The sequence below is a fragment of the Mizuhopecten yessoensis genome, unplaced genomic scaffold (assembly GCF_002113885.1).
Source record: "Mizuhopecten yessoensis strain PY_sf001 unplaced genomic scaffold, ASM211388v2 scaffold1391, whole genome shotgun sequence".
Lineage (NCBI taxonomy): Eukaryota > Metazoa > Mollusca > Bivalvia > Pectinida > Pectinidae > Mizuhopecten > Mizuhopecten yessoensis.
In genome coordinates, this window is record NW_018404023.1 from 276,254 (window position 1) to 302,169 (window position 25,916).

General features: G+C 35.7%; 3 protein-coding genes and 1 long non-coding RNA gene across 6 annotated transcripts in view; 2 read left to right on the forward strand and 2 right to left on the reverse strand.

The window, feature by feature from the left end:
* Window positions 1-503: 503 nt before the first annotated feature.
* Window positions 504-6,802, reverse strand: LOC110461222 (BTB/POZ domain-containing adapter for CUL3-mediated RhoA degradation protein 3-like). Its single transcript, XM_021514608.1, has 5 exons — window positions 6,355-6,802; window positions 5,493-5,752; window positions 3,903-3,955; window positions 3,276-3,474; window positions 504-1,983 (listed from the first exon to the last, which is right to left on the reverse strand). The coding sequence occupies exons 1-5, from the start codon at window positions 6,521-6,523 to the stop codon at window positions 1,795-1,797; spliced, it is 870 nt and encodes a 289-aa protein (XP_021370283.1). The 5' UTR covers window positions 6,524-6,802; the 3' UTR covers window positions 504-1,794.
* Window positions 6,803-7,030: 228 nt separating this feature from the next.
* Window positions 7,031-11,899, forward strand: LOC110461230 (intraflagellar transport protein 20 homolog). The gene is made up of 4 exons (XM_021514621.1): window positions 7,031-7,194; window positions 8,918-9,003; window positions 9,401-9,504; window positions 11,689-11,899. The coding sequence occupies exons 1-4, from the start codon at window positions 7,068-7,070 to the stop codon at window positions 11,768-11,770; spliced, it is 399 nt and encodes a 132-aa protein (XP_021370296.1). The 5' UTR covers window positions 7,031-7,067; the 3' UTR covers window positions 11,771-11,899.
* A 1,177-nt stretch (window positions 11,900-13,076) lies between these two features.
* Window positions 13,077-16,003, forward strand: LOC110461238. The gene is made up of 2 exons (XR_002464106.1): window positions 13,077-13,842; window positions 13,975-16,003. It is a non-coding gene; the product is annotated as an uncharacterized LOC110461238 (long non-coding RNA).
* Window positions 16,004-22,867: 6,864 nt separating this feature from the next.
* Window positions 22,868-25,916, reverse strand: part of LOC110461246 (clathrin heavy chain-like) — a 46,613-nt gene continuing 43,564 nt past the window's right edge. Inside the window, exons 8-10 of one of the 3 annotated variants that reach the window (XM_021514659.1) lie at window positions 25,676-25,849; window positions 24,663-24,857; window positions 22,868-24,579 (exon numbers count right to left, since the gene is read on the reverse strand). In XM_021514659.1, the coding sequence (XP_021370334.1) occupies window positions 24,526-24,579; window positions 24,663-24,857; window positions 25,676-25,849 (423 nt within the window). In that variant the 3' untranslated portion in view covers window positions 22,868-24,525. Of the gene's footprint in view, window positions 24,858-25,675; window positions 25,850-25,916 lie in introns of all 3 variants that reach the window. The other 2 variants (XM_021514650.1, XM_021514667.1) reach the window with 2 other exon arrangements.

Sequence of the window (25,916 nt, forward strand, 5' to 3'; positions counted from 1 at the left end):
TGTACCTGTGGCTTGTGGAAGGTCACAGTTTGTAACAAGGTTTTATCACTATACAGATAAATGTGCACATACATTGTATAACAATGTAAGTTAGAACATCTAGACTCATTATCATACCCTTGTCTTCGGCTTCAAGTTACTAGGTAAGAAGGATCTGACAGAGCCAGAACCAATAATTTCATTTATTCAGGATTTTAACCTCAAACGTGTAATAATAATAATAATAATAATTATAATAATAATTTGCGGTTCTTATATACCGCTTTATCACAACCTAGTTCGTAGGTCGTCACAAAGCGGTTCACAAATTATTATCCCTGGTTATAGGGCCTTTGCAACCAGCCAGTATCATTTCTCAACTCCCTGGGGAGCATACAGCCGGTGCTGCCATTTTGGCACTCACAGCTAGCATTCAACAATTCGAGCACTGCCCAACCACATACTCATTTACAGCTGAGTAGACTGGAACAAGTGGAGTAAAGTATCTTGCTCAAAGATACAACATAGTGTCGTGACTCGAACCCGCAACCCTTCGGTCACAAGCCCAGTGTCCTACCACTAGACTACCGTGCCTCCTACTTGGGCATATGAAACACATGCACATTTAACGGTAGATGAGTTTTCGTTTCGATAGAACACATGTAGAGTATACATTATTAAATTATCAGAAAGTTTTAAAAATGAAAATACTGATGCATAATATTAATTTGGTATGATTGCAGGATAGAGTTTTGATGGAACGCTTAGGAAACTGCATAAGCAGGCGGGACATGATTATCTAAAAAGCAAGTCCCAATTTACTTGATGAATATTTTTCAGTTGAACATTCCATGCTATTCCATTTCTTTAATTCATTCACCCCTGAAGAAACATTTGAACTCTTCCAATTCAAAGGTTGGAATAGTTTATTATGAAATTTCAGGGGTGAATAAGGTCAATTTGACAAAGACTGAACCATCATTATTGTTTTTTGCCTTTTAAGAGTTGGATCTCTGTTTTGTTTGCCTAAATAAGTACAAGAAAGCGCAGGAGGAACTGTTCACACACAAACATCATAATCATATTTCGGACACGCTACACAAGGAGTCTGTACAATATATAAATATTCACCCCTAAACTTGCTGTCCATCTTCTCGGCTGTAATACTCAATAATCACAGACGCTTGAACCACGACCCGACTCCCAGACATAACACCTGTAGTTGGGCATCACTAATACAGTCACCAATGAGCTATTTAACCAGATATCCTACCATATTAATTTTAGTTGGGGGTGGGGAAAAATTCCAAAACTGGCCAACTGTCCAAGTTGTCAAACGGACCAGTGCTTTTAACTTTTTAGAACCACTAGTCCAGCTGGAGATAACACTTGTTTCATTGACTATCGGGCTACCCTTATTGTCTAGCCCTGAATGAAGGAGTTGGATCAGTGATGCCCAATCCTACATGGTCCAGTCCAGACCATATCAATGGTCTTGGATTAGTCCATCATACTCAAAGGTCTCCAATTAATCTATCATACAATGCAAGCTCACAGCCCATCAGCAGTCCACTGTGAAAACACAGAGATTGAAAAGGTGAAAGAAATTCAACCTTCCTCAACCCCTGAAGCTCTACATGAACTGACCCAAATGGATACAATTATAGAATTGTCCCCATTGATATGGAAGAGTCTATGACGTGTGTATAGGGAGACAGGCCTCGGTTCTACAGAAAATCCGTACATCTATCATCATACTGTCCACACGTACATTATCACAATGATCTAACAGGGCATTTCATACACAATAAATAATTATTTCCGCCGCATTCGATCTTTGCGATCCAGTTTTTCCTCCACCTCCTCGTCGCTATGGTAACTATGGTGTACATCAGCGTAGCCCCTGGTGGCCTGCATGAGGCCTTCGTCTGGGCGGGACTCGCGGTTTTCATACAGTAACACATTCAGAGTCTCTTCAAATATCCTGGCTTCAGGAAACTCTACCTGCAATCAGAAAGAGGAGTATTACTATATAGTCATCTACACTTACATTACAATTGGTAGATACATGTATGATTTCATCAAACCTATAATTTGGTACCATTAGAGGGAAAATTAATCATGATGACCCTAAGTTACATTGTACTGACATACATTTAACATGTTGTATTATCCTATTTGTCCAGCAATAAGCCCATGCCCGGTAATAAGCCCACCCATTCCAATTGTATTTTAGTAGGAAATCAATGCCAACAAATGTTATATATTTCACTGCCCTGTATTTAACTCATTTATACCCAAAGACACATTTGAACTCCTCCAATTCAAAGGTTGGAATAGTTCATTATGAAATTTCAGGGGTGAACGAGTTAATATAATAAGCCCATCCAACTACCTCGAGTCTGAGATTATGTTTATAGCTAATTTGTTTGTCACCATAAAGTCATTTAATACTGTGTGGCAAGGAATGATATCATAAACAAGTTACATGTATATATAACGTGCCTATTTCAAACTAATATCTTTTAGTCCTCTGGGATGTGTTACAAACACGTTTTACTCTTTATAGCCTAAAGCACATCTGTAGATTGAATGTTTGAGTAATGTTTTCATCTGTCTTTATTATAAGTTAAACAATGTTTTGGGGTGTCAAAAATACATGTACTCGTACTAAAAGGACTATCAAGCACGTCAAATTAGTCAACATATATATATATCTATATATTCTCCATATAAGTAAAATCTAGGTTATAGAAGAAAAATAGAAAAGGAAGTAAAATGTATGCTGCATTTGTTTTAATATTACAGAAAAACTTATATCACCCACATACCTGACCAGGTTATCTTTTACAAATGAGTTTAGAAAAGCTGTGAAACATACATAGCCATGCCATACTGTATATATATATGTGTTGTTCCGATAATCGATTATAATCGAAAATCAATCGATTGTACAACCAATTCGAATTAATCGATTGATAAATTTCAAAATTAATTCATTGGTTTAAATGTTGCATGATGTTTTCTGTTGATATCTGTCAGATTTTCTCTTACTCAAATTCTAGTAGTAGGTTAAAACCAAAAGTGTAAAAGTATAAAAGACTGTCAAATGGATATACCAAGTCAGCCTTTGATTTTACATGGCAGACTTATGCTGCAAATCCCAACGCGAAGTGGTATACCATCATAATAACACCTATATTTCAAATATATTTACCAGAATTTGGATAAAAGTCTTCCGATTATCGATTAGGATTTCCGCTTCCGATTCCCAACACTAGTATATATATACATACCTTTGTGTGTTTCTTGTCCGTGCCGTAGACAATGGATGTACAGCAGACCTCGGCTATCTTGGATCCGTGGCCGTAAAAAGACCAGCAGCAAATCTCATTACTCCCTATCACATCTTTCACAAATAACACTCGACGGTTGAAGCGTAAAGACAGTTTATCAAACAGTTCCAGATTCTTCAATAAATTATCGTCGGAGTTGCTGAAAACAATAAGTACATTGAATCCATTGAAGTAATGCATGATTCTTGTTTTTGTCATGAAATTCATGCATTTTTTTTTGCTGAAATCTTACATTCTCTAAAATTTTCTTTTCACTTTTTCAGCATCAAAAATATGAGCTAACAGACAAACCTTGAAAAAAAATCTACAAGTCCATCTTCTTAAATATTGAATATTTGTACTAGCCATGAGTAAGATTTGATAGTTTCTAGGCATCAGTATGTAAAATTAAACAAACCTTTAAACAAATTCAAGTTATTATGGAACAAATGCTGATCAACATAATTTAATGTGAAAAAGTATTTAACTCATTTGACCCTGAAGACATATTTGAACTCTTCCAGTTCAAGGGTTGGAATAGTTCATTATGAAATTTCAGGGGTGAATGATTATGAAAATCCAACTTACCTTGTGTATGAATACTTGTTATTATGTCTGTTACAAATTAGCTTCACAACAGGCTGCAAAGATCAAGACAATTATTAAATTAAGCAATTTATCTGAAGCAGCATAATATATGTTCCCTATATATATATATATAACTTCTAGTTATGATTCAAAATATGACTGGCCCAAAAGATGTAGACATTCATGACAGTGTTGTTATNACCAACTTTCAGTTCAATCGGCCCAGCAGAACTTGACTTTAAGTTTGAAATGTAAAATGTTAACGGACGACGGACGACGACGGACGAAAACGGATAGCAATAGGTCACTTGAGCTAAAGCTCAGGTGACCTAAAAAGCCAGTTTGGTGAATACAAGTGCTTGTGCAATAACAAGGGAGCTATGCTCAGGACAAAATTGAAAATTAAAAATGAACAAAGGGACATAACTCTGTATATAGTAGGGCACATGATCTGATTTCAAAGATCTGAGGTTCTTTCATATACAATTTGACAATGGTTGGTGATGGAGTTATACATGAATGTATGTGTAATCTCCAAACAATGTGAAACTTTAACTATAGCCCTTCAGTAATACAAAAGAGGGGCTACATCAGTTAATGAATTAATTAAAGTTTTGATCCAGATTAATTAAAATAGTTGGTCTTTGACTCTAGACAATGACTTGAACTTTGGTTTGAATCTGACAGTGGTAGATAATTAGATGTTGCATATACATGTATATATAACGCTGAGAACAATGATAATACATCTATAAAGTTTCATAAAATAGAATTTTTCATTCAGAGGATATATGCAGGGTGCAAACATTAGGCTTACATTGTATACCTTAGCTTTGCTGAGATGGGGAATGCAACCATGGTGTAGTGGCCTAGAGGCTGAGGGATAAAAACAAGGGAACGGGTGTGACCTCAGAATATGTACTTTGCTTTTGTGCTGGTGACGGGAACTGTGGTGTAGGGAAGGAGTTTTCCTCATTACTATATCTTTGTGGAGGGGCTGAGTGAAACTGTTTTGTAATCGAGGGGGTCAGAGGGATGGATGCCTTGAAAACTGTATTGTTGTAGTCTAAGCGGTGAGTGAAACTGAGATGTAAGAGAGAAGGTCAGTTTGAAGTGATGACCACAATACTGAACTTTTGTGGAGGTGGTGGGTTGAACTGAGGACTGGTGCAGGGAGAGCTTAACCTGAGGGAAGGAGAGGAGTAGGCTCAATACTGATCTTTAGTGAAACAGCGAGAGTGGTATCCTCAATACTGTACCTTAGTTGAGGTTGTTGGGAAACTTCGGTATAAGGGAGTTTTGATAGGGCTAGAGGAAGGGATATCCTCAATACTGAACACCGCTGGAGATTATTAGTAGAACTGTGTAGTAGGGGAGCCCGGAGGGGAGCCAGAAGGAGAGGTATCATCAGTGCTGTAGGTCTTTTTGAGATAGTGATATTGGGAACTGCACATGTGTTGTTTAGGTGAATGGAAACTAGGAAATGATGATCTCAAAATACTGTCGATACTTTTTTGGATGTGTGATAATTATAAGAACTGTGGAATAAGTGTAGGGGTACCAGAAGGAAAGGTGTCCTCAATACTGTACCTTAGTGGAGGTGGTGAGCAGTAGCTGCTCCTCCTTGTGTGAGGTGATGAGTGGGACCTTACACACAAGCTCCACAGTGTGATCCATGTTCTTTACTGCAGCCTCTACTAGCACCACCAGGTCTTGAACCAGGTAATACTTGGCCTCTGCCAGGAGCTCCATTAGCTCTCGTCGTGTCTCCGGCAGAGGAATGGTACCATCCCGCAGAAAATTCAGCACCTGTCCAAAGTATTTACCGCTGCGATCTATAAGTATCCATCCTGCAATGAAAAAAATATATATATAACTACACTATCAACAAAAGTACTTATTTTTGCAATCTTGCTGCATAATGCTATATGATATGAGATAGTTTGCAGACACACAGCTGACTATACTGTAGGTTAAAAGTGACCATGTATAGCTGCAGGGTTCAAATTGGGATAGGTTGTCATCTAAAACCAATGAGCCATCACAATTTTGAAGTCTGCAATATGATCAATTTGTTTATGTACAGATATCTAGCGAAAGATATCTGTACTGCCATTTTACAGATATTAATAGATATTTTAAAGATATTTATGTACAGATATGTGGCAGGACCGGACTGGGTTGGTCATCTTGATCTGCAACCAGGTTCCTTAAAGTTGTAGATCGAGCATCTGTCGAGTTCAGAGGATCTCAGGTTTAATCCAATCTGGCTGTGCATTTTTTTTTACCTGTTACACATGCATAGGCGGCCTATATCAACTCAACCAAAAGGTACTCAGTCTGAAGGAGAACTTAATCCCAATGAATTTTCAAAACATAGAAAATAATTCTATACCAGGAAAGTATATTTATTGGGCGAGTGGTGTTCAATGGGTTTTGCATAAATGGCTACCTTCTGAATCTGTGAGGACTTCCATCCTGCCACTGAACATGGCTCTGAGCATGGTGTCCTGCTTGGTAAGGGTTCCAATGGTGGTGTAGTGGAGGGTACCCCCTACGTTTAGCTTCACATACTTGGAGGAGTTTCCCTTGATCACAGTCTTCGTCTCCCCAGACATCATTGAGTCGGAGGGAGGGGGTTGAGATCAACCCAGAGGATGAAATGAAGACCGGAGGAACTGTATCCCAGACGATGTTTCTTACCGTTTATACCAAGTCAAAAACACTATTACTCATGCTGGCTTCATCTGAAGTGTCTACCAAGACGTCGAATTACATTTGTGACGAACATTAGTTGATAATTCTATTTATACCCGCGTCTAAATATAGAACTTTGCTTTAAAGTACGAGAAAAATTATGACGTAAACACCCACCCATTTAATGCAAAGCTAGAAAAAGTACGAATCTCACATATAATTTTGATGAAAAATGTAAAACTCTAATGCTTCTCTATGCGGTCTAATTTGGAAATTGTTATGTTTGTTTTGAATTTGATATGATATCTATTTATTCGTGTGTTTTACCAATATTTATATTTGAAATTGTTTACGAAACTGTGCAACGGCAACAACTACGCTTAGTCTCATGAGCGTTTGTAGGGAATTACCCTGTCACATTGAGCGTCATTGCTACGCAGACTCCCTTGACATTCCATTTGTTGTAAAATGGCAGACGAAGCATTAGCTCGGGCGGGACTTCACTTTGATGAGCTGAATAAAATACGAGTTCTTGAACCTGAAACTCAACAGCAAACGTTAGAGTTAAAAGAAGAATGTAAAGATTTTGTTGATAGTAAGTAGCAGTGCACACATTCTTATACAGAGAAGAAAATCTAATTCAACGTCAGCTCCGTTTCAATTTCAGTACATTTATATTTGTCATTCTGTCAGTTACTAGTGTAGGCCTAGTATCTGTCTAGCAATACATCTATTAGACCGTGCCATCTATAAACCTATCGGATATATGATGATGTTTTTATGTTATTTAATGATGTCTTTTTGACAGATGTGAAATAATATGAAGTTTTTGTATGGTTTACATGGAATTCCTTCTTTAATATATATATACCAATTGACAGTGACAGTAGGACTAATGTCCTGTAGTTAAGAAGTAGCAACATTTCATCATGAGTCTAGGTGATGCGTTGGTCTTACGCTTTTGACTATATGTTGTTCATTGATACACGACTAACAGTTTGTCGCAAACGAATATGTCCTGTGTATCTGTCCGGTGACACGCTGGCTCTCTCTGTGTTTCTATGGTTTCCTTCATCTGTTGAAAAGCAGGCTTAAGGATTTGTGTGTGGAGGGGAGGGGGGGTCAGGAAGGTCTGTGTTATCACTTCAATATTGTGGGTTCTCCTTGGAGGAGGGTCCTCCAGTATTTGCATTTTAGTGTACATGTGGTGTTTTTTTTTATTTGTTCGAGATATGAAACATATGAATTTAATAAAGTTTGATAGCTGTTTAAGCAATACAATTTAAGCTCATCAGCTTGTTGACTTCTTTGAAGGTGCCAGGTACCGTCTGGCAGATTTCTCCATTTATCTTCAGTCTTTAAATTGTGGTTATACATATTTATATATATATATAAATTACTTCATTCATTAATTTTGATGATATAAGTGTTTTATTGGAACAACTCACCAGGTTTGTTATACGAGCGCATCAAAAGCTGCTCATGTTTGGAGCCAAATCTAGAACTCTAGGCTTGTATTTACATGTATATATTTAAAATATTCGGCCTCTCATCATGAAATCTGATTGGCTTTGAAATGTACTTGTATTCACCCCTCATTTACTGAAATACAACAAGTATTTATCCAGTAACATCTCCAAGTCAAAATTTAATTTAAATCAATCCGATTAAAGTGAAGTACAGATGTTAATTTATCACATAAGGTATTTATTAATTATCCCTTTGCAACGAAAGTTCGAGGGGATATAGGATTCCACCTGTACGTATGATACACTCTTTGTCATTCCTCAACAGAATTTTATGAAACTTCATACAAGTGTGTAGTATGACAATACCTGAACAAGTTTGCGTTTCGGGTTTCTTCGTTGAAGGTCAAGGTCACTGTAACTATTTTTAGAAAAACTTCGTTCATCGTTCCACCGACTTCATTCCACAACAAAATTTCATGAAACATCATACAAGTGTTTGGTAACACAATATCGTCTTGAACAAGTTGCATTTCAGGTTACTGCATTAAAGGTCAAGGCCAATTTGACTATTTTTAGACAAACTTTGTCATCGCTCTATCGACTTAATCTGTATCGAATTCATTCCTCAACAGAATTTCATGAAACTTCATACAAGTGTGTAGTATGACAATACCTTTAACAAGTTCGTGTTTTTGGTTTCTACGTTGAAAGTCAAGGTCACTGTAACTATTTTTAGAAAAACTTGGTCATCACTCTTTTGACTTCATTCCTCAATGAAATTTCATGAAACTTAATGGATAAAGACTGGATATTACATACATGTAATCAAGAATTTGTTTTGTTTTCCAGAAATTGGCGATTTTCAGAAGATTGTTGGGACCTTTATCGAGGTTGTAGATAATGTTTCAAAGGAGGTGGAAAAAGAAAAAATGAAGGTAATAAATATATTTTCTTTTTAAAGTTGGATGATGACGTCTAATAAGAATAAGAATAGTATTGAATTTCTAAAACAAAAAGATCATACAAGTTACTTTCTATTAGTCAAATCTGATTATTTTGTGTCAAAAAAAAATACAGGTTTACATTTTCATTTATAGAGAACTAGCTAGCCTGTAGGTTGATTTAAAAAGTTTACTATCCAGCTGTCAGACCCATATTTAAGAGGTAAATATTAACTAAATATTGAATTTTTCACTATTCCCAACATCACATCTACTCACCTTGGGAGTTGGGCAACTTCAATTACAGACTGTACGCGGGACATCATTGTATATTTTTTGTGTGTATATATGTTATACAGGAATCTTATTACTGTATTGTTTTTCTCACCAGGCCATTGGTTCCAGGAATTTATTAAAATCAATAGCGAAACAAAGAGAATCTCAACAGCAACAACTGCAAGCATTGACGTCAGAAAAGAAAATGCAACTGGAAAGGTAATTAAGATAGTTGATATTTAAGCAGCTAAAATGTGATAATGTTCCAATTTTGAATAAAGTTGTCCTGCTTGAGTTTATTATTCACCCCACATGTGTTGCAATAAATAATTTTGTTGTCAAGATTTGTTTGACAGGAGTTATCTCCCATTTGTTGGTTGGACAGTAAATTTTGTATATGTTATACTTTTATGTTACTTTTTATTCTCTATACTCTTCTACAGTGAAAATTTTCGAAATTCCAGATGTTTGCCTTAGAAAAATGTTGACTGGCAGAGAGCGGAATGTTGACTGCTTACGTCTCAGCTCATTATACTTTTTGGTACTTCCCGGCCATTTCTCGGCAACTTCTGCCGTTAAGCAATTACCAATAGTGGCCTCTCTATAGGAAGTATTGCTCACGCCTGCTTCCGGCCGTCTGCAATGTTTACGTATGTCAGCTGCCTTATGTACAATCATGGACAGATTTGCGGAATACACTGCGTCAGAAATTGATGAAATTCTTAATAACAGAGACAGTACAAACACCAAGAATGTGATCAGAGTTGCAGAGAAATTAATAACAGAGTATATTGAAGCGAAGTAGAACGCATAAGCACGGTTTTTTTTTCAAGATAAATATATATACTTAATGAATGGTTTGTTTTTCGTAGAAATCAATGATAGAAGGTGTAACAAAACATTTGTTGACTGGGTTCGAGGACAACATGTGTTATGTTGAACCCTCGGACCAAACTGTTGCCTACGGCCTTCGGCAACAGTTTGGTCCTCTGGTTCAACATAACACATGTTGTCCTCAAACCCAGTCAACAAATGTAGAATGTTGACATTACTTGTCAATTGTTACTGAAGGATAAGTTTCTGATTTAAAATTGTGAAAACTGTTGGTATAAACTTTACAATTCTGAGCCTATATGTCAGAGTGAAACCAGGGACAAGGTCTTTTGGATATCATTTTGCCGACGTCTGTCAAATGTATCTCGCCGTGTTGACCTCTAACACTGTTGGAGTAGGTACAGGCTTGCTTACTGGAGCTGGATCTGGAGTTGTAAAACTTGTTTTCAAATTTAATTTCAACAATTGTGTATCGCTCTACATCATACTGTAAATGAAAAAAAAAGCTGAAATAAGTTTATTTTAAGCTACAGGCTTAAATATTATTACTTCTTGTGTAGGTTTCATGGTTTGTTAAAAGAAATTAAGATTTTAACTTGTATGACTCATACATTAACCATTTATGTGGGTCAAGGTGTTTCTTTTTTTACAAAATTTGATAGTTCTTCTGCTTTCACTGCAGCAGGCTATGTAGAAAGGATCATGGTCATTTTATTGGAAACTTAATATATTTGATTACCATTCAACCAATAAAGCTACAAGCAAATCATCATGACCCTAGCTGGCAAGGCCTTTTAGTTATTAAAGAAAATGCTGTTCAAGAAAAGCTCATGATAGACTAATAGACAACATTGTATAAAATTGAAATGCTGTTCAAGAAAAGCTCATGATAGACTAATAGACAACATTGTATAAAATTGTAGGCACTTTCGGGTTCTAGATGATTTTTAAACGAAACCTATTGTATAGTTGTTTAATTCAGCGGGTGTAAAATTTCTCGATTTTGTTTTCCGAACTTATTTGCGGGGGTTTATTCACAATTTCTCATACTTGCCAACTTTTTGAAATTTCAATGGGGGTGATTCTGCATTCTCAAAATTAAAACCTAAATAAAACGTGTATATACCTCCTAGAGAGAAAATAACCCATTAATAGACATATTTTTAATTGTTCTTTCAGATGAAATGATTAGATCTTAGAATATAGGCATAGTTTAGCAAATTCACTGGTTGAAAATGCTAAATTTAAGGGTCCAAAATCGGTAGTATCCCTCCTAAATAGGGAGGGTTGGCAAGTATGATTTCTGTAAGTCTATTTCCAAGCACCTCCAAAAAGTTCCGATTGGTAATTAAATTCAATTATATAGGCCTGTCGTAGACTTACAAGTCTCACCTCAACAAACAATACTTATGTGTGAAACATGGATGTTCGACATCTGGTCACGATCTAAACATTAACGAGGTACAAAATTTCGCGAATTTTGATGCTTTTGCGAAATTAGCGAAATTAAAACCCTCATGAATATTAGCAACTATACAGTAAGTCTTGATTATTGTTTTATTTTTTCAGGTTGCGGATTCAGTATGAAGCCCTTTTGAAGGAAGAGAGAGAACAAAAGGAATTCATCGAACAATTTACCTTACAGAAATAACCCTCACTGTTATCGTCCTGTCGCCGTCCCCTGTGAATAAACTGCCTCTAAATTATCATGTACATTGATTTCATTTTGTATAAAAAAAAATCTACACATATTTTGTAAATAAAACAAATTGATATCATACTGCAAATGGTTTATTATTTGTGAGAAACTATTTTAGAGCATAATGTAACAAATGATGAAGAGAACAGACGTTTTAACCCTTTTACCACTGTAGACCAAAATGGACTCATCCAGATCAATGCATGGTAGAGTCTACTAAAGTTACATAGGGGTGAAAGGGTTAAGAATATTTGATTACAAACCTTATTCCATATTTTCGTATTGCAGAGGTATCTGCTCTTGTGAGCAGGTATTGATCGTTACGTCATTTGTTTTTGAGAGTAATGTCATACATTTTTGAGAAAATGACGTAATTTTTGCACACAAACTAATGACGTAACAATCAATACCTGTTCACAAGAGCAGATAACTCTGCAATACTAAAAGACGGAATATGCAGTGTATGATAGGAAATCAGAATCCTGTTTTAATTAGATTCAGGTGGTAAAATATTATTAACCTCATGTCAAGAAGAATTTATCAAACTCTATTTATGGTAACTGTGACTTTTACCTTTGCAATAGACCCCGATATGTGAACTTGTTTGAGGTACAAAGACATATTTTCTATTTATAGATTAGTGACCTTGACATTTTGGAGCCTTGAAAAGGGACTTATCAATCTGATTAAAACCAGATCTTTTTTATTATTGACTTTGATGGAACATAGAGTACTGGATTGGAATAAAGATATGGTTTTGAACAGATTGGTATTTTAGTAAGGAAAACTTGTGTGAAGGTACATCCAAATCTGATTGAAAATGACAATGTCTGAGTGATGACAAACCATTCCTATATATAGTAACAGTTTGCCTGCTAAACTGACCGTAATCGCTCGTTTATGGACCATAAACAAGTGACTGATCAGAATTTTGGAGCCTGCATGTATATATGGTCAGTCTTAGAAGACTAAGTAAATGACCTCAATTTCTGTACTAGGACAATAAATCATGAATCTGTCGTAGGTATTATAGTGCAGCAGAACTGGACTAGGGTCGATCGCTGGCAATCGGGTAGCTCAATTGGTTAGAGCGTCTGTCTAGAGTAGGGAGGGTACTGGGTTCGAACCCCGGTCTAGCTGTGCATATTCCCCTTCCTGTTACAATTGTACTTTACAATAACAGACAAGACAGGTAATCCTATAGCCCTATACTCATTCCCGCACCTGTCAGTGAAATATAAAATAAAGCATGATTTTCTGGTAAAGTTTTATTGTGGCTGTAAATTTTGCTTTACATCTTTAACAAAAATGATAGATACACATACATAAAGTACAAACCATGATATCAGGGATGACAAACAGCTTAAAAGAACATTCTAATGTAATTGGAATACATGTATTTTCGCTTCACATACTGAAAGAGTGTCTATACACCATTAGCCAATAATGGGAGAGGAGGCTAGATATAATACACCAATTTAGTAACCTATTTGCCATGATTGGTGTAAAATTAAATGGTTACAATATATATTGTATGACCACTCAGGATATCTTTATTGAGAAAGAGACCAGTTGGTCGTGGAACATTGCAACAGGTACATTTTTCATGTAAATATTTGATGCATTTATTTTCAAATGATCATTATATGTGTATTTCAATTCGAATACACTGTGACAACATAGTAATTTTTAGTCAGTGATGTATACCCTGCAACTTTCCACATCAATTCTGCAGTGTAAATTTTGCTTTCTCAGTGGAAATAATACAATAATTATCCGGCAATAAGCCCATGCTTGGTAATAAGCCCATCCATCATATCTATTACAGTTCAATAGAAATTTCAATAAATGCTATTTTACTGTCTTGTAAAAACCTAGCCCCCATTATTTCGAGTCAGAGGTGCCAATAAATGCTATTTTAATGTCTTGTAAAAACCTAGCCCCCATTATTTCGAGTCAGAGGTGCCAATAAATGCTATTTTACTGTCTTGTAAAAACCTAGCCCCCATTATTTTGAGTCAGAGGTGCCAATAAATGCTATTTTACTGTCTTGTGAAAACCTAGCCCCCATTATATAATTATTTCAAGTCAGAGGTGCCAATAAATGCTATTTTACTGTCTTGTAAAAACCTAGCCCCCATTATTTTGAGTCAGAGGTGATGTGTTGTCCCTGACTGGGCTTATTGCAGGATAAATATGGTGATTAAAACTGATAATAATGTTTACATGTATATACAATTGTTATTACTAATGTGTTATAACTTAAGATTCCACACTGAATACCCAGTGTTACCTGTGAATGGGTACTCGGGTGAATAGGGCACCTGCCTATGTGCGTGTGTGTGTAGTCATGCGCGAGTGCGGGCATGACCTTTGACATTACTTAGTAGTGTACCTATATACCTGCTGGTGTGCTACCTGACAGGCAGTTAGAGAAGGAGAACAGAGACAAAACATCAAAACAACCTCCATGACACAAGCCAAAAATAATGGTATATGTCACTGCAGTTTTAGCTACCAGTGACCATTGGTTGGAGTCAGGCCACCGCCTAGTCCGAACTATTCTGACGTTTTATCGTCTCTTTTTCGACGACAGACCGATATAAAAAAAGTCGATAAAACGTCGGAATAATTCGGACTAGCCACCACCCAGAACCCTGGATTAGGGTGTGGTTGATTGCTTTGTTTAAGTCTACATGTACAGGTGTACCAAGTGGCTCTGGTAGAGGGTTTATCTGGTACTTGGTAGCTACCAGGTGTCAGCACCAAGTGGTACCAAGTACCAAGTTCTCATCAGTGTGGTCTGGTTGGTGGCAGGTCTAGGTCTACACCATGGTCACTGGTGATTTACCAATACACTTTAATTTACTTATATGATTTGAATAAGCCAACCTAGAAATATTAATAAAAGATCAATTTGAGACAATTAATTGTTTTCTTGTTGTTGAGCAGACCATCAAGGACCTATTGATGTATGTGACGACCAGAAAACGTTACATTATGGTATGTATAGTACGCTTAACACTAATATTTGTTGTCATGATGCAAAACACGATTTATAGGTGGTACTGTCAATGTCCTAGGTAATTCTTCTGTTTCAAGGTGTGATAATAACGGTAACCAGGGCCCACAGTATCCAGACTTTGGTTTGGTTTGTTTGTGTTAATTACGTCCTAATAACAGCCATGGTCATTTAAGGACGCGCCAGGTTTTGGTGGTGGAGGAAAGCCGAAGTACATACTGTACCCGGAGAAAAACTACCAACCAGAGGCCAGTACCTGTGTATTGCCCCATGTGGGCCTTGAACCTGTGGTGGAGGGGCAAATGGTAGCAGAATGTCAGACGCCTTAACCACTTGGCCACTGCGGCCCCAGCTTCCAGACCAAGTAATGAATTTTGGGTATTTGTAGCCCTTTGTAGAAATCATATTGAAAATGTATCTCCTGATATCATGGACATGGACAGAATTTATAGTCAGACAAAAAATAATAAATGGAAAGTGATACAGAACCTTGATAATACACAGAACATATACTTAAGTTCTCTAAATGACATTGAGGTTACACCTAGAAACTAAATAACAATTATATTAAAATAATATAAATATCACACGGTGTTAATAATCTAAATGAAAAATAACTATAGAACATATCAATAAATATCTTAACATAGCAAAAATTATATTACAATTACTAAAATATAAAGCACTTTTTTTTCGTTCTAAGCACGAGACATCTAGTTACCTTGTTATTTATGTCATGTAAATAAAATGAACAAGTTTTGGAGATCCATTCAGTTTGATAAAAGCATATCAATCAAGCTTGCTGCAGAAATCAGTTAATTATGACACCTACAAATCTATTACGGCATACCAGGAATCTCTCACCCAGTCAATTATTCGCCATTCACAGGTAAAATCCATTTACATTTCAGTAATAATTACCATAACTTTAGTATGCATATTCAATACCCATACCCATCTTTGTAGCCCAAAAACAAAGGATTAAAAAATCCTGCCTTCCCTATCATCAAATGAGCCGGCCACATCTTGACACAGAGTGATCTCCCTTCCTCTTCTTCAAATTCGCCCAGTGTATATTCTGCCCGTCACTACCTTATAGGGTGTGCTGTGTACTAATATTCACTGTCGTGATATATATTCGCCCTCATTGTGGAGAGCTAAAAGGACGAAAATCAAAGTGCAGCGAAAAAAATCCCTGGTACAATCATACACAGTATTGATCAAGAAAATCTTAAGATTCAAGAATTAATAAGATTCAAGGAATATTAGATGAAAAATATCTTCTTTAAAGAAACCCTGTTCATTATACACAGTAGCTTGTGTATATATAAGTTCTATAACTCTTTAAACAAGCTATAGGATATTGTATATATATAACTTAAGTTTATATATAAAAGCTAACAGAGCTTATGGCCTCGATAGTAAAATGGACAACCATACAGTACATTTAATATCGTAAGATGTCGAGACAAATATATATCAACGGACATTATTATAAATGAGTTCTCATTTATTATGCTAAAATGTACAATATACTAACTCAAAACATGTCTAGCATGAACATTTAAAAAGGATATCAAGATGTTTGTGTAATTTAAAAAAAAGGAACAAATGACACATACAATATATACATGTATATCCAAATGATATTTAAAGCAAGCACTTAGGTTCAACATTATAATTTATGAAATCAATACACAAACTACTTAAACTCTTTAGCACTTAGGACCTTGGTGGATAAAAACAATTAATAAATATAGGAAGTACTGCATTTTATTTTTACCTGTAATAAGCCCATGTTCAGTGATAAGCCCACCCCATTCGTAACAGATGATGAAGGTCATATCTGAAGGTCATAAATTATTGCATAGAAAGTCAAATTTTAGAACATAAATCCAGTGGCAACTCTTTCAAGAATTCATGCTCTTTATGACCTGATACCTGACCCCGTAACAAGCTCTTTATGACTTGAGACCTGACCCCGTAACAAGCTCTTTATGACTTGAGACCTGACCCCGTAACAAGCTCTTTATGAGTTGAGACCTGACCCTGTAACAAGCTCTTAATGACTTGAGACCCGACCCTGTAACAAGCTCTTTATGACTTAAGACCTGACCATGTAACAAGCTCTTAATGACTTGAGACCTGACCCCATAACAAGCTCTTTATGACTTGTGACCTGCCCCCGTAACAAGCTCTTTATGACTTGAGACCTGACCCCATAACAAGCTCTTAATGACTTGAGCCCTAACCCCGTAACAAGCTCTTTATGACTCGAGACCTGACCCCATAACAAGCTCTTAATGACTTGAGACCTGACCCCATAACAAGCTCTTTATGACTTGAGACCTGACCCCATAACAAGCTCTTAATGACTTGAGACCTAACCCCATAACAAGCTCTTTATGACTTGAGACCTGACCCTGTAACAAGCTCTTTATGATTTGAGATCTGACCCCGTAACAAGCTCTTTATGACTTGTGACCTGACTCCGTAACAAGCTCTTTGTGAATTGAGACCTGCCCCCGTAACAATTATAAGCTCTTTATGACTTGAGACCTGACCCCGTAACAAGCTCTTTATGACTTGAGACCTGACCATCAGAATTATCTAGATTTTCAGTTTGCCTTCCCTTAATTCCTATCAAGTCAGTAATGTATGGCTATACCCTGGGAGTATGTGTCTGTTACAGTGAAATATGTTTACAACAAACACAACATAGCAAACTCTGTTTCATGGGATTCCTTTATAACAAGTTTTTAATGTTAGTTAATTATAAAGTGTTGTATTAGGTACAGGTGTCCACGATTAGGGCTTCACGACATATTGGAAAACCGGTAAATTGCAATACACGGGCATATTGTATCGTTCGCAATACAGAGATAAAATATCAATGTATCGCAATATTTTTCAAAAGCTTATTTCTATGTATCTGCTTGCTGTATTAACTCATTCACCCCTGAAATTTCATAATGAACTATTCCAACCTTTGATTTGGAAGAGTTTAAATGTGTCTTCGGGGGTGAATGAGTTAACACTTGTGTTGGGAATCAAGTTTAATTTTCGTAATCGATGGTTGCTTTGACAAAAATCTGAAATCTGTGTAACCCATATTTATACACGATTAAGTTTGCTAACATTCTGACAACAATTTCTTTTTAAATTGAGTACCGCCTTTTTCTTATGACAATATATTGAGATACGTATCGCAATATATTCATTCTGTATTGAAATATATTGTGATACACTCTAGGTGTATTGTGACACCCCTATTGATGATGTTAGCCTCTGACAGAATATAAGTATCCCCAATATGAAGGCGACAAGCTGCCTTTATATTTGAAGGCACTAGCAAAATGCTGCAGAGGTAGAAACCAAAATCTATTGCCTGCTCAACGAAGAGATATCTTGAGATATTTCTGAAAAAATTCAAGTCCGCTACAGAAAATAATCCTCTACATAAGACTTAATACATGTATTACTACTGGATTATTTCTACTGAAAGATACATTTGTGTCATATCTGTGCAAAAATAAATCTAGAACATTTTTCATTTCATAACAACACAGGATTTAGCATGCAGTAAAAATAGATTAAGCTAAATCCCAAAGATGCAATTTTACCTAATACAATAAATCCATAGAAAATAGCCACAAGTAACATTTGATATCCAGATCAATTTCAACCAATTTGATTGAAAATAGAATGGTAGCATGTCAAAAGGAAATGACAACAGCCTCAACTCATTCACCCCCCACATATCTAAACTGGACTTGCCCAGTTTTTTATTTGGTAAGGTTCAAATGTGACTTTAGGGGTTAAAGCCTATATAAGTGCTCTCCCTTGGTGGTATATGCCATGGACATACATGAAAAGACGAAGTTTATTGTTAATAATTTAAAAGAGGAGAATCAGGCCTCATAATTGGCTTTAGAACTTAAGAATGCGGAACCTTGTGCAACTGTAGATTAACCAACATCTTTATGTTGGTCTCCAATGAAATGTCCCCTTCTCTAGACACCCCTTAACACTGAAATGACCCCCCCTTAACACTTTCACAGGAATAGTTCATTATGAAAGTTCAGGGGTGAATGCGTTAATTTATTTACAAAGATTTTTATTAAATGTACACTACCACTACTACGTAAACTAGGCAAAACTCTTGTTATGGATAAAACCTCAAACAAACAAACCACGAAATATAAAACAGAAAATCTGACTGTGATCAGAGATACTGTGTAATAGAATGTAACCTGTATCAACATACCAAAAAATTGTCTTTTACGACGTTCAGTTCCCAAAGAAATCCGTACAATGGTGAAACGTTAAAAGTTGTCTCTTAACACAGGTGGTCTATTTAGAGAGTGTATGTACTTAAGTATAGTAAAATCTCTACAAAAGTATGATAAAATCCATCAAATTTTATTCTAAATCAAGAATAAATTCTGTTTTCATGATTTCAAAACAAACCTGAGTAGCTATATACCAGTAATGGAGATAGAAAAGGAAATGTTTCAGATTATCAGAGTCTGGGTTCCTTTGGTGCCACTATCCTGTAAACCCACTCATCCACCATGGTACATACAATGACATTAGCTTAACATCTTGTGACTTCATATCAACATTTCTATATATAGGATACCGAAATGACACGATAACAACGTTTCTAAATTCAACAAGCATAACACTGCATATAACAAAATATTTGAAATACCATTAAAATAAAAGTAGTCGCATAAACATTGCGATCGGTATTAAAACGAGCCTGCCATTAATACTGCATTACTGTACGCCGTGAAACATTCTCTCCGGATCAAATTTTCGCTCCTTAAGCGATAGAATCGGATTTTGTGCAGTGTTAATTTCACCCTTGACATATGTTATTTCTATAAAGTATGCTGTGTACTTATTTTCGCTATTGTGATAAATTCGCCCTCATTACGAACGTCGAAAAAAAGATAAAAGTTGAACAGCGGCGAAAATTTCACGGTATACAGTATTAAAGCTACAATGTATGCATTTTGTACACAGGGGCCGGATATATGTTTTAGATAATACAAAACCTACTCATATATCTTACTTCGGATTTTCATGTTTTCAAAATGTTCCTGCCTTCGAGGAATAACCTATTGACATGTACAGTATGGTCATTATAAATCGGTGTCCAGCCACTGGTATATATATATGTATCGTAACATTTGGCACAAGGATATATATCAGTGTTGGCAGTGGGCTCAAACCCTAAATGCCTTATGTAAAACATAAAGGGTAAAACCATAAAAACATGTATTCGATGTAGCTCCACAAATTAACAATAACAGTGAGCAACAGACATTTTATTATAGCAGCGACATTTTCTTCTTTATAAAACTAAAATTTAACTTCTGTGCATCGGTAAATATGCAGAGTTTAAATCAAGCGAAATACTTTTACTATAATAAATTCTACTCATTCGTTCAAAATTTTTCCTTGCTTATAAAAAAATTGTTTACAGCAAATATGAATATCAAATATGCTCTTAACTCATTCACCCCTGAAATTTTATATGAACTATTCCAACCTTTGAATTAAAAGAGTTCAAATGTTTCTTCAGGGGTGAATGAGTTAAAAGCCCTGGATATAATTTTACTGGTATTATTACAAATATCAAACAAACTCTTCATAAAGCCATCGATATACCGCATAATTCTACTTGTATTATATTAATCGTTATTGCCATGAATAATGCTTACATAATGCGAAATTGTAAGTGTCTACCGCACTACATAATACACCAATTTAACTGCATTCACTTAACCCTGTGGATCCAATAGAGCTATAAGCAAATGTTTGGTATTTTTCTCTGAACATTTCATACTATAGATATTTATAAAGTCCATTACAGAGCACGACTTTTCAGAGTGAATGTTGGGTGATCTCCCATTGGTGGCCTTGGGTAACTACATGTAAGCTAGATTCAATGTCGGAAAACAGACTGGCACACTCATAAAACCATTGTTTTGAGCACCCATAACTGATTAAATAGAATCCTGAATGCACACTTTTCTTATGGGGATTTTAAATAGCAAAAGTAGTCATATCATATATATTACCGGTAAACTCATGATTTCACTTTTCAAAATATGTATCATAACTAAGATTATTTCCTTTAAAACTTCCCCACAGAGAAAGCAAATTGCTCAAGTTTAGGAACAATCCAATAAAGCTGAAATAGCATTTAAAAACTCAGGCTTGAGACAGGAACACTGGCAAGATTCTGTTGATAAAAAATGGTGAACTCGACAAGGAGAAAGGGACCAGCATGAAACCATTCTGCCATTACACAAAACCTCTGCAGGTTGTACAGAACTTCGGCACAGAAACCAGACTATATCAATTCCTGGTGGAATTATGTAACAATTAGTCATATCTGTATTTTCTAACTTGTCTGTTTCCCAAAATGGGTCACACTTTTGGATTTAAGTCAAATGTATAAAAACTTATAAACAACAATTAATCATATAGGGAGACAAAATACTATGCCAAAATCTCTATCATCTGGATTCTTGGATTTTCACACGAAACTGGATTTACAAGGTTCCATTGTATACTGCATACAATGTGGTATTGTATACAATGTACAATATATTATACAATGTGATATTGTATACAATGGTATACTATGTGGTCTTGTATACAATGTACAATACAATACAATGTGATATTGTATACAATGGTACAATACAATACAATGTGATATTGTATACAATGTACAATATATTATACAATGTGATATTGTATACAATGGTATACTATGTGGTATTGTATACAATGTACAATATATTATACAATGTAATATTGTATACAATGGTATACTATGTGGTATTGTATACAATGGTACAATACAATACAATGTGATATTGTATACACTGGTATACTATGTGGTATTGTATATAATGTGGTATTGTATACAACGTGGTATTGTATACATTTTGTTTGTTTGTTTGTTTGATTGTATACAATGTGGTATTGTATACAATGTGGTATTGTATACAATGTACAATACAATGTGGTATTGTATACTATGTGATATTGTATACAATGTGGTATTGTAAACAATGTGGTATTGTATACATTTTGTTTGTTTGTTTGATTGATTTTATTTAACGTCCTATTAACAGCTAAGGTCATTTAAGGACGGCCTCCCCTGTGTGCAAGATGCATGCGTGTAGTGTATGTGTGTGTATTTTGGGAGGCTGCGATATGTTCGTGTTTGTCTCCTTGTGATAGCGCAGAACTGATGCCGAGTGTATACAATGTACAATACAATGTGATATTGTATACAATGTGGTATTGTATACAATGTGGTATTGTATACAATGTACAATACAATGTGGTATTGTATACTATGTGGTATTGTATACAATGTACAATACAATGTGATATTGTATACAATGTACAATATAATACAATGTGATATTGTATACATTGGTATACTATGTGGTATTGCATACAATGGTACAATACAATACAATGTGGTATTGTATAATATGTGGTATTATATACAATGTACAATGCAATGTGATATTGTATACAATGTGGTATTGTATACAATGTGGTATTGTATACAATGTACAATACAATGTGGTATTGTATACTATGTGGTATTGTATACAATGTACAATACAATGTGATATTGTATACAATGTACAATATAATACAATGTGATATTGTATACATTGGTATACTATGTGGTATTGCATACAATGGTACAATACAATACAATGTGGTATTGTATAATATGTGGTATTGTATACAATGTACAATGCAATGTGATATTGTATACAATGTACAATATAATACAATGTAATATTGTATACATTGGTATACTATGTGGTATTGCATACAATGGTACAATACAATACAATGTGGTACATATATTGTATACAGTTGTATACAATGTGCTTTTGTATACAATGGTATACTTTGTTGTATTGTATACAATGGTACAATACAATACAATGTGGTATTGTATACAATGATACAATACAATACAGTGTGGTATTGTATATAATGGTACAATACAATACAATGTGGTACATATATTGTATACAGTTGTATACAATGTGCTTTTGTATACAATGGTATACTTTGTGGTATTGTATACAATGGTACAATACAATACAATGTGATATTGTATACAATGGTACACTATGTGCTATTGTAGAGAACATGGTATTCAGTGTAGCAAGCTACATACATGTACTGTAGACTTTGACATAAAATTTCCTAAAACAAACAAACTTTGTCACGGCAACCACAATAGACCTACTTTCAACTTTTAATGTAGCTAGACTATCATTACGATCTTAACACGTTTTTGTACGATAAGATCTTTTTACAAAAAGTATCTTTCCTTTCTTATCATTGCATGAGACATTGGAAGTAACGAGAGAGAGAAAATTAGAGACAAAATAGAAACAGACAACAGCATATGTGTATTAACTAAATTAAGTCCAAATCTAATGAAATGATAAGTAATAAAAGGACCTTAATACTGCTTAGGTGAAGGGTTGTCAAATGAATTAATGAATCGCTTACTCAGAATACCGCAAAATGTTCGCCCAGTCAAACTTTCGCCCTTCGCCAGAATGATCCATATTTGCCCATTGTTAATGCATATTATGTAGTTTACTGAAGTTTGCTCTAGTGATGAATTAGCCCACATTACGATGGGCGACAAAAGGCGAAAAATTAAACTGCAGCTAAATTTTCCCAGTAGACAGTATACTATTACTAATGGGTCATAGTTATGGCAGTTAAACATGTTTTCTTGTGTATCATGAATGAGACTTTTGTGACACATGATTGATAGGTTATAAACGATCTGTACATGAAATTGATTACCTTGATGATATTGACAAGTGCTGGCGAGATCAAATGAAAAATTTAAAGCAGATCGAATCAATGAAAATCTTATGAAACATTTTTAAACGTAGAAATGCTGCACAAAATACTGACATGTCACCATGAGTTCTGCTGACTAGAATTTGTATAAAGGTCAAGGTCAGAGGTCACCATGGTATCCACCGTCTGACAAAGATGGCACCAGGTCGGTGCGCAGTAACCATAGTAACAATAGGTCGCCTGCATATTCAGCGACCAACACAATAATTGGAGTTGAATGGTACTATTGATCCTCTAACAGAGTTCAAAGGTCAAAAGGTCAAAAGTCAGTTTACATCCATAGCTAAATAGTATCTTGTACAGTATTATAGTAAAGTGAATACCCAAATGCAATTACCACATTTGACATAATAAGGCCACTTTGTATGGGTAAATTACAGGTAGGGCACCTTTATTTAGACATGTTTTTCCTATTACAATAGATCTCTTATTCAGATTATTTTCCCACTGTGACAAAGACACAAAGGTCTCTTTATCCCTGTCAAAGGCTAAATACCCCGTTACTAAAGCAGAATATTATTCTGAAAGTTTGCATTGGTCACTATCAACAGATGATGATCCATGTCCATGGCAGCTTGAAGTATAATACACTTATACCAGCTACTTTTTTGACAGAAGTTGTCTAACTAACAAAACAAACCAGGTGATTTTCAGAAACTATAAAATCGGAACCATACACAAATCTGGTATTTTAAAACAAGCATTCAAATATTAAAATCCCTTTGGCACCCTTATTATGTCAAATACAGGAGATATATTTGGTGACAGACACGGCAATAACAACAGAGGTAATGCCTGCATCCAAGGGTTACCATGACAACAGAGGTCAAGTTTATGATGTCACTATTACTGTCAGTCAGGTATATTGCTGTTGGCGTCCCGTAGAGAGTGAGCACTGGGCTCCCTCTGTCTGTGGGAGGAGGTACTATTGTCCTGGGGCACATGTTTGTCCCCATCGTTGTCGATCTGTATGGAGATGGCCTTCTCCAGACGGTTAGCCTGGTTCGTCTTCTTAGCAGTGTCCCGCACATACTTGATGAAGCCATCCTTCTTGATATCCACGGTAACAATCTGGAAACGGAAATTATTTTTTTTACCTCATACACAAGTACAAGTACACAGTTAAAACTAGAAATGCAGAATTTATCACTGCAAACATATTCAGCAAGTTTTTTTCATTTTCCAAAATAAGTGTTAACAACAGAAACGCACTGTGGTCCAGAGAACAGAGATCTAAAACATATTGTATACCGGGAAATGTTCGCCCAGTCAAACTTTTGTCCTTTGCAAGAATAATCCATTTTATAGCTGTTGATAGGACGTTAAACAATACTAAACCAAACCAATTGCCCAGTGTTAATCTCGCCCTTCACATTGAATCACTAAACATATTATGTTGTTTATTTATGATCACTGTAATGATAAATTCACCCTCATTATGGCGAGTAAATTGATAAGACGGCCTCCGCTCAGAGAACAGAGATCTAAAACATAGAGTATACCGGGAAATGTTCGCCCAGTCAAACTTTTGTTCTTTGCAAGAATAATCCATATTCCCCCAGTGTTAATTTGTTGTCACATTGAATAACTATGTCTACTATGTTGGTAACTTATGTTCACTGTAATGATAAATTTGCCCTCATTACGGAGGGGGAAAAAGGTGAAAATTAAACTGCAATGAAAATTTCCCAGTATACAGCAATGAGGACTTATTCCTGGTACAATGCACTCTGCCTGCTCGTGATTTGATAAGATGGCCTCTGCTTATGATACAACTTGAACTGTTTAACATAAAGAAGCTGATTGCTGAGGTTTAGCTTAACACCCAGCTCCCTAAGACAATCCTCATATGAGGCAAGGTGTGGGGGGTGGGGCTGATGTTTCAGTACCTGGCCTCCTCTGGTCACGCCTACGATGCCCTGGGAGTCCGTGTTTAGGGTGGAGGTGAAGATAACGTTGAGGGAGACACGTGTACAACAGAGACAGGCGGCCGTTTCCATGTCACACAAATAAAGGTAGCCATACTTCGTTATCACAAACAGCAGGCCGTACTTACACGACACCTACAAATAATTGAAATACATGTATCAAATAGCAGGCCATATTTATACAAAACAGCAGGCCGTCCTT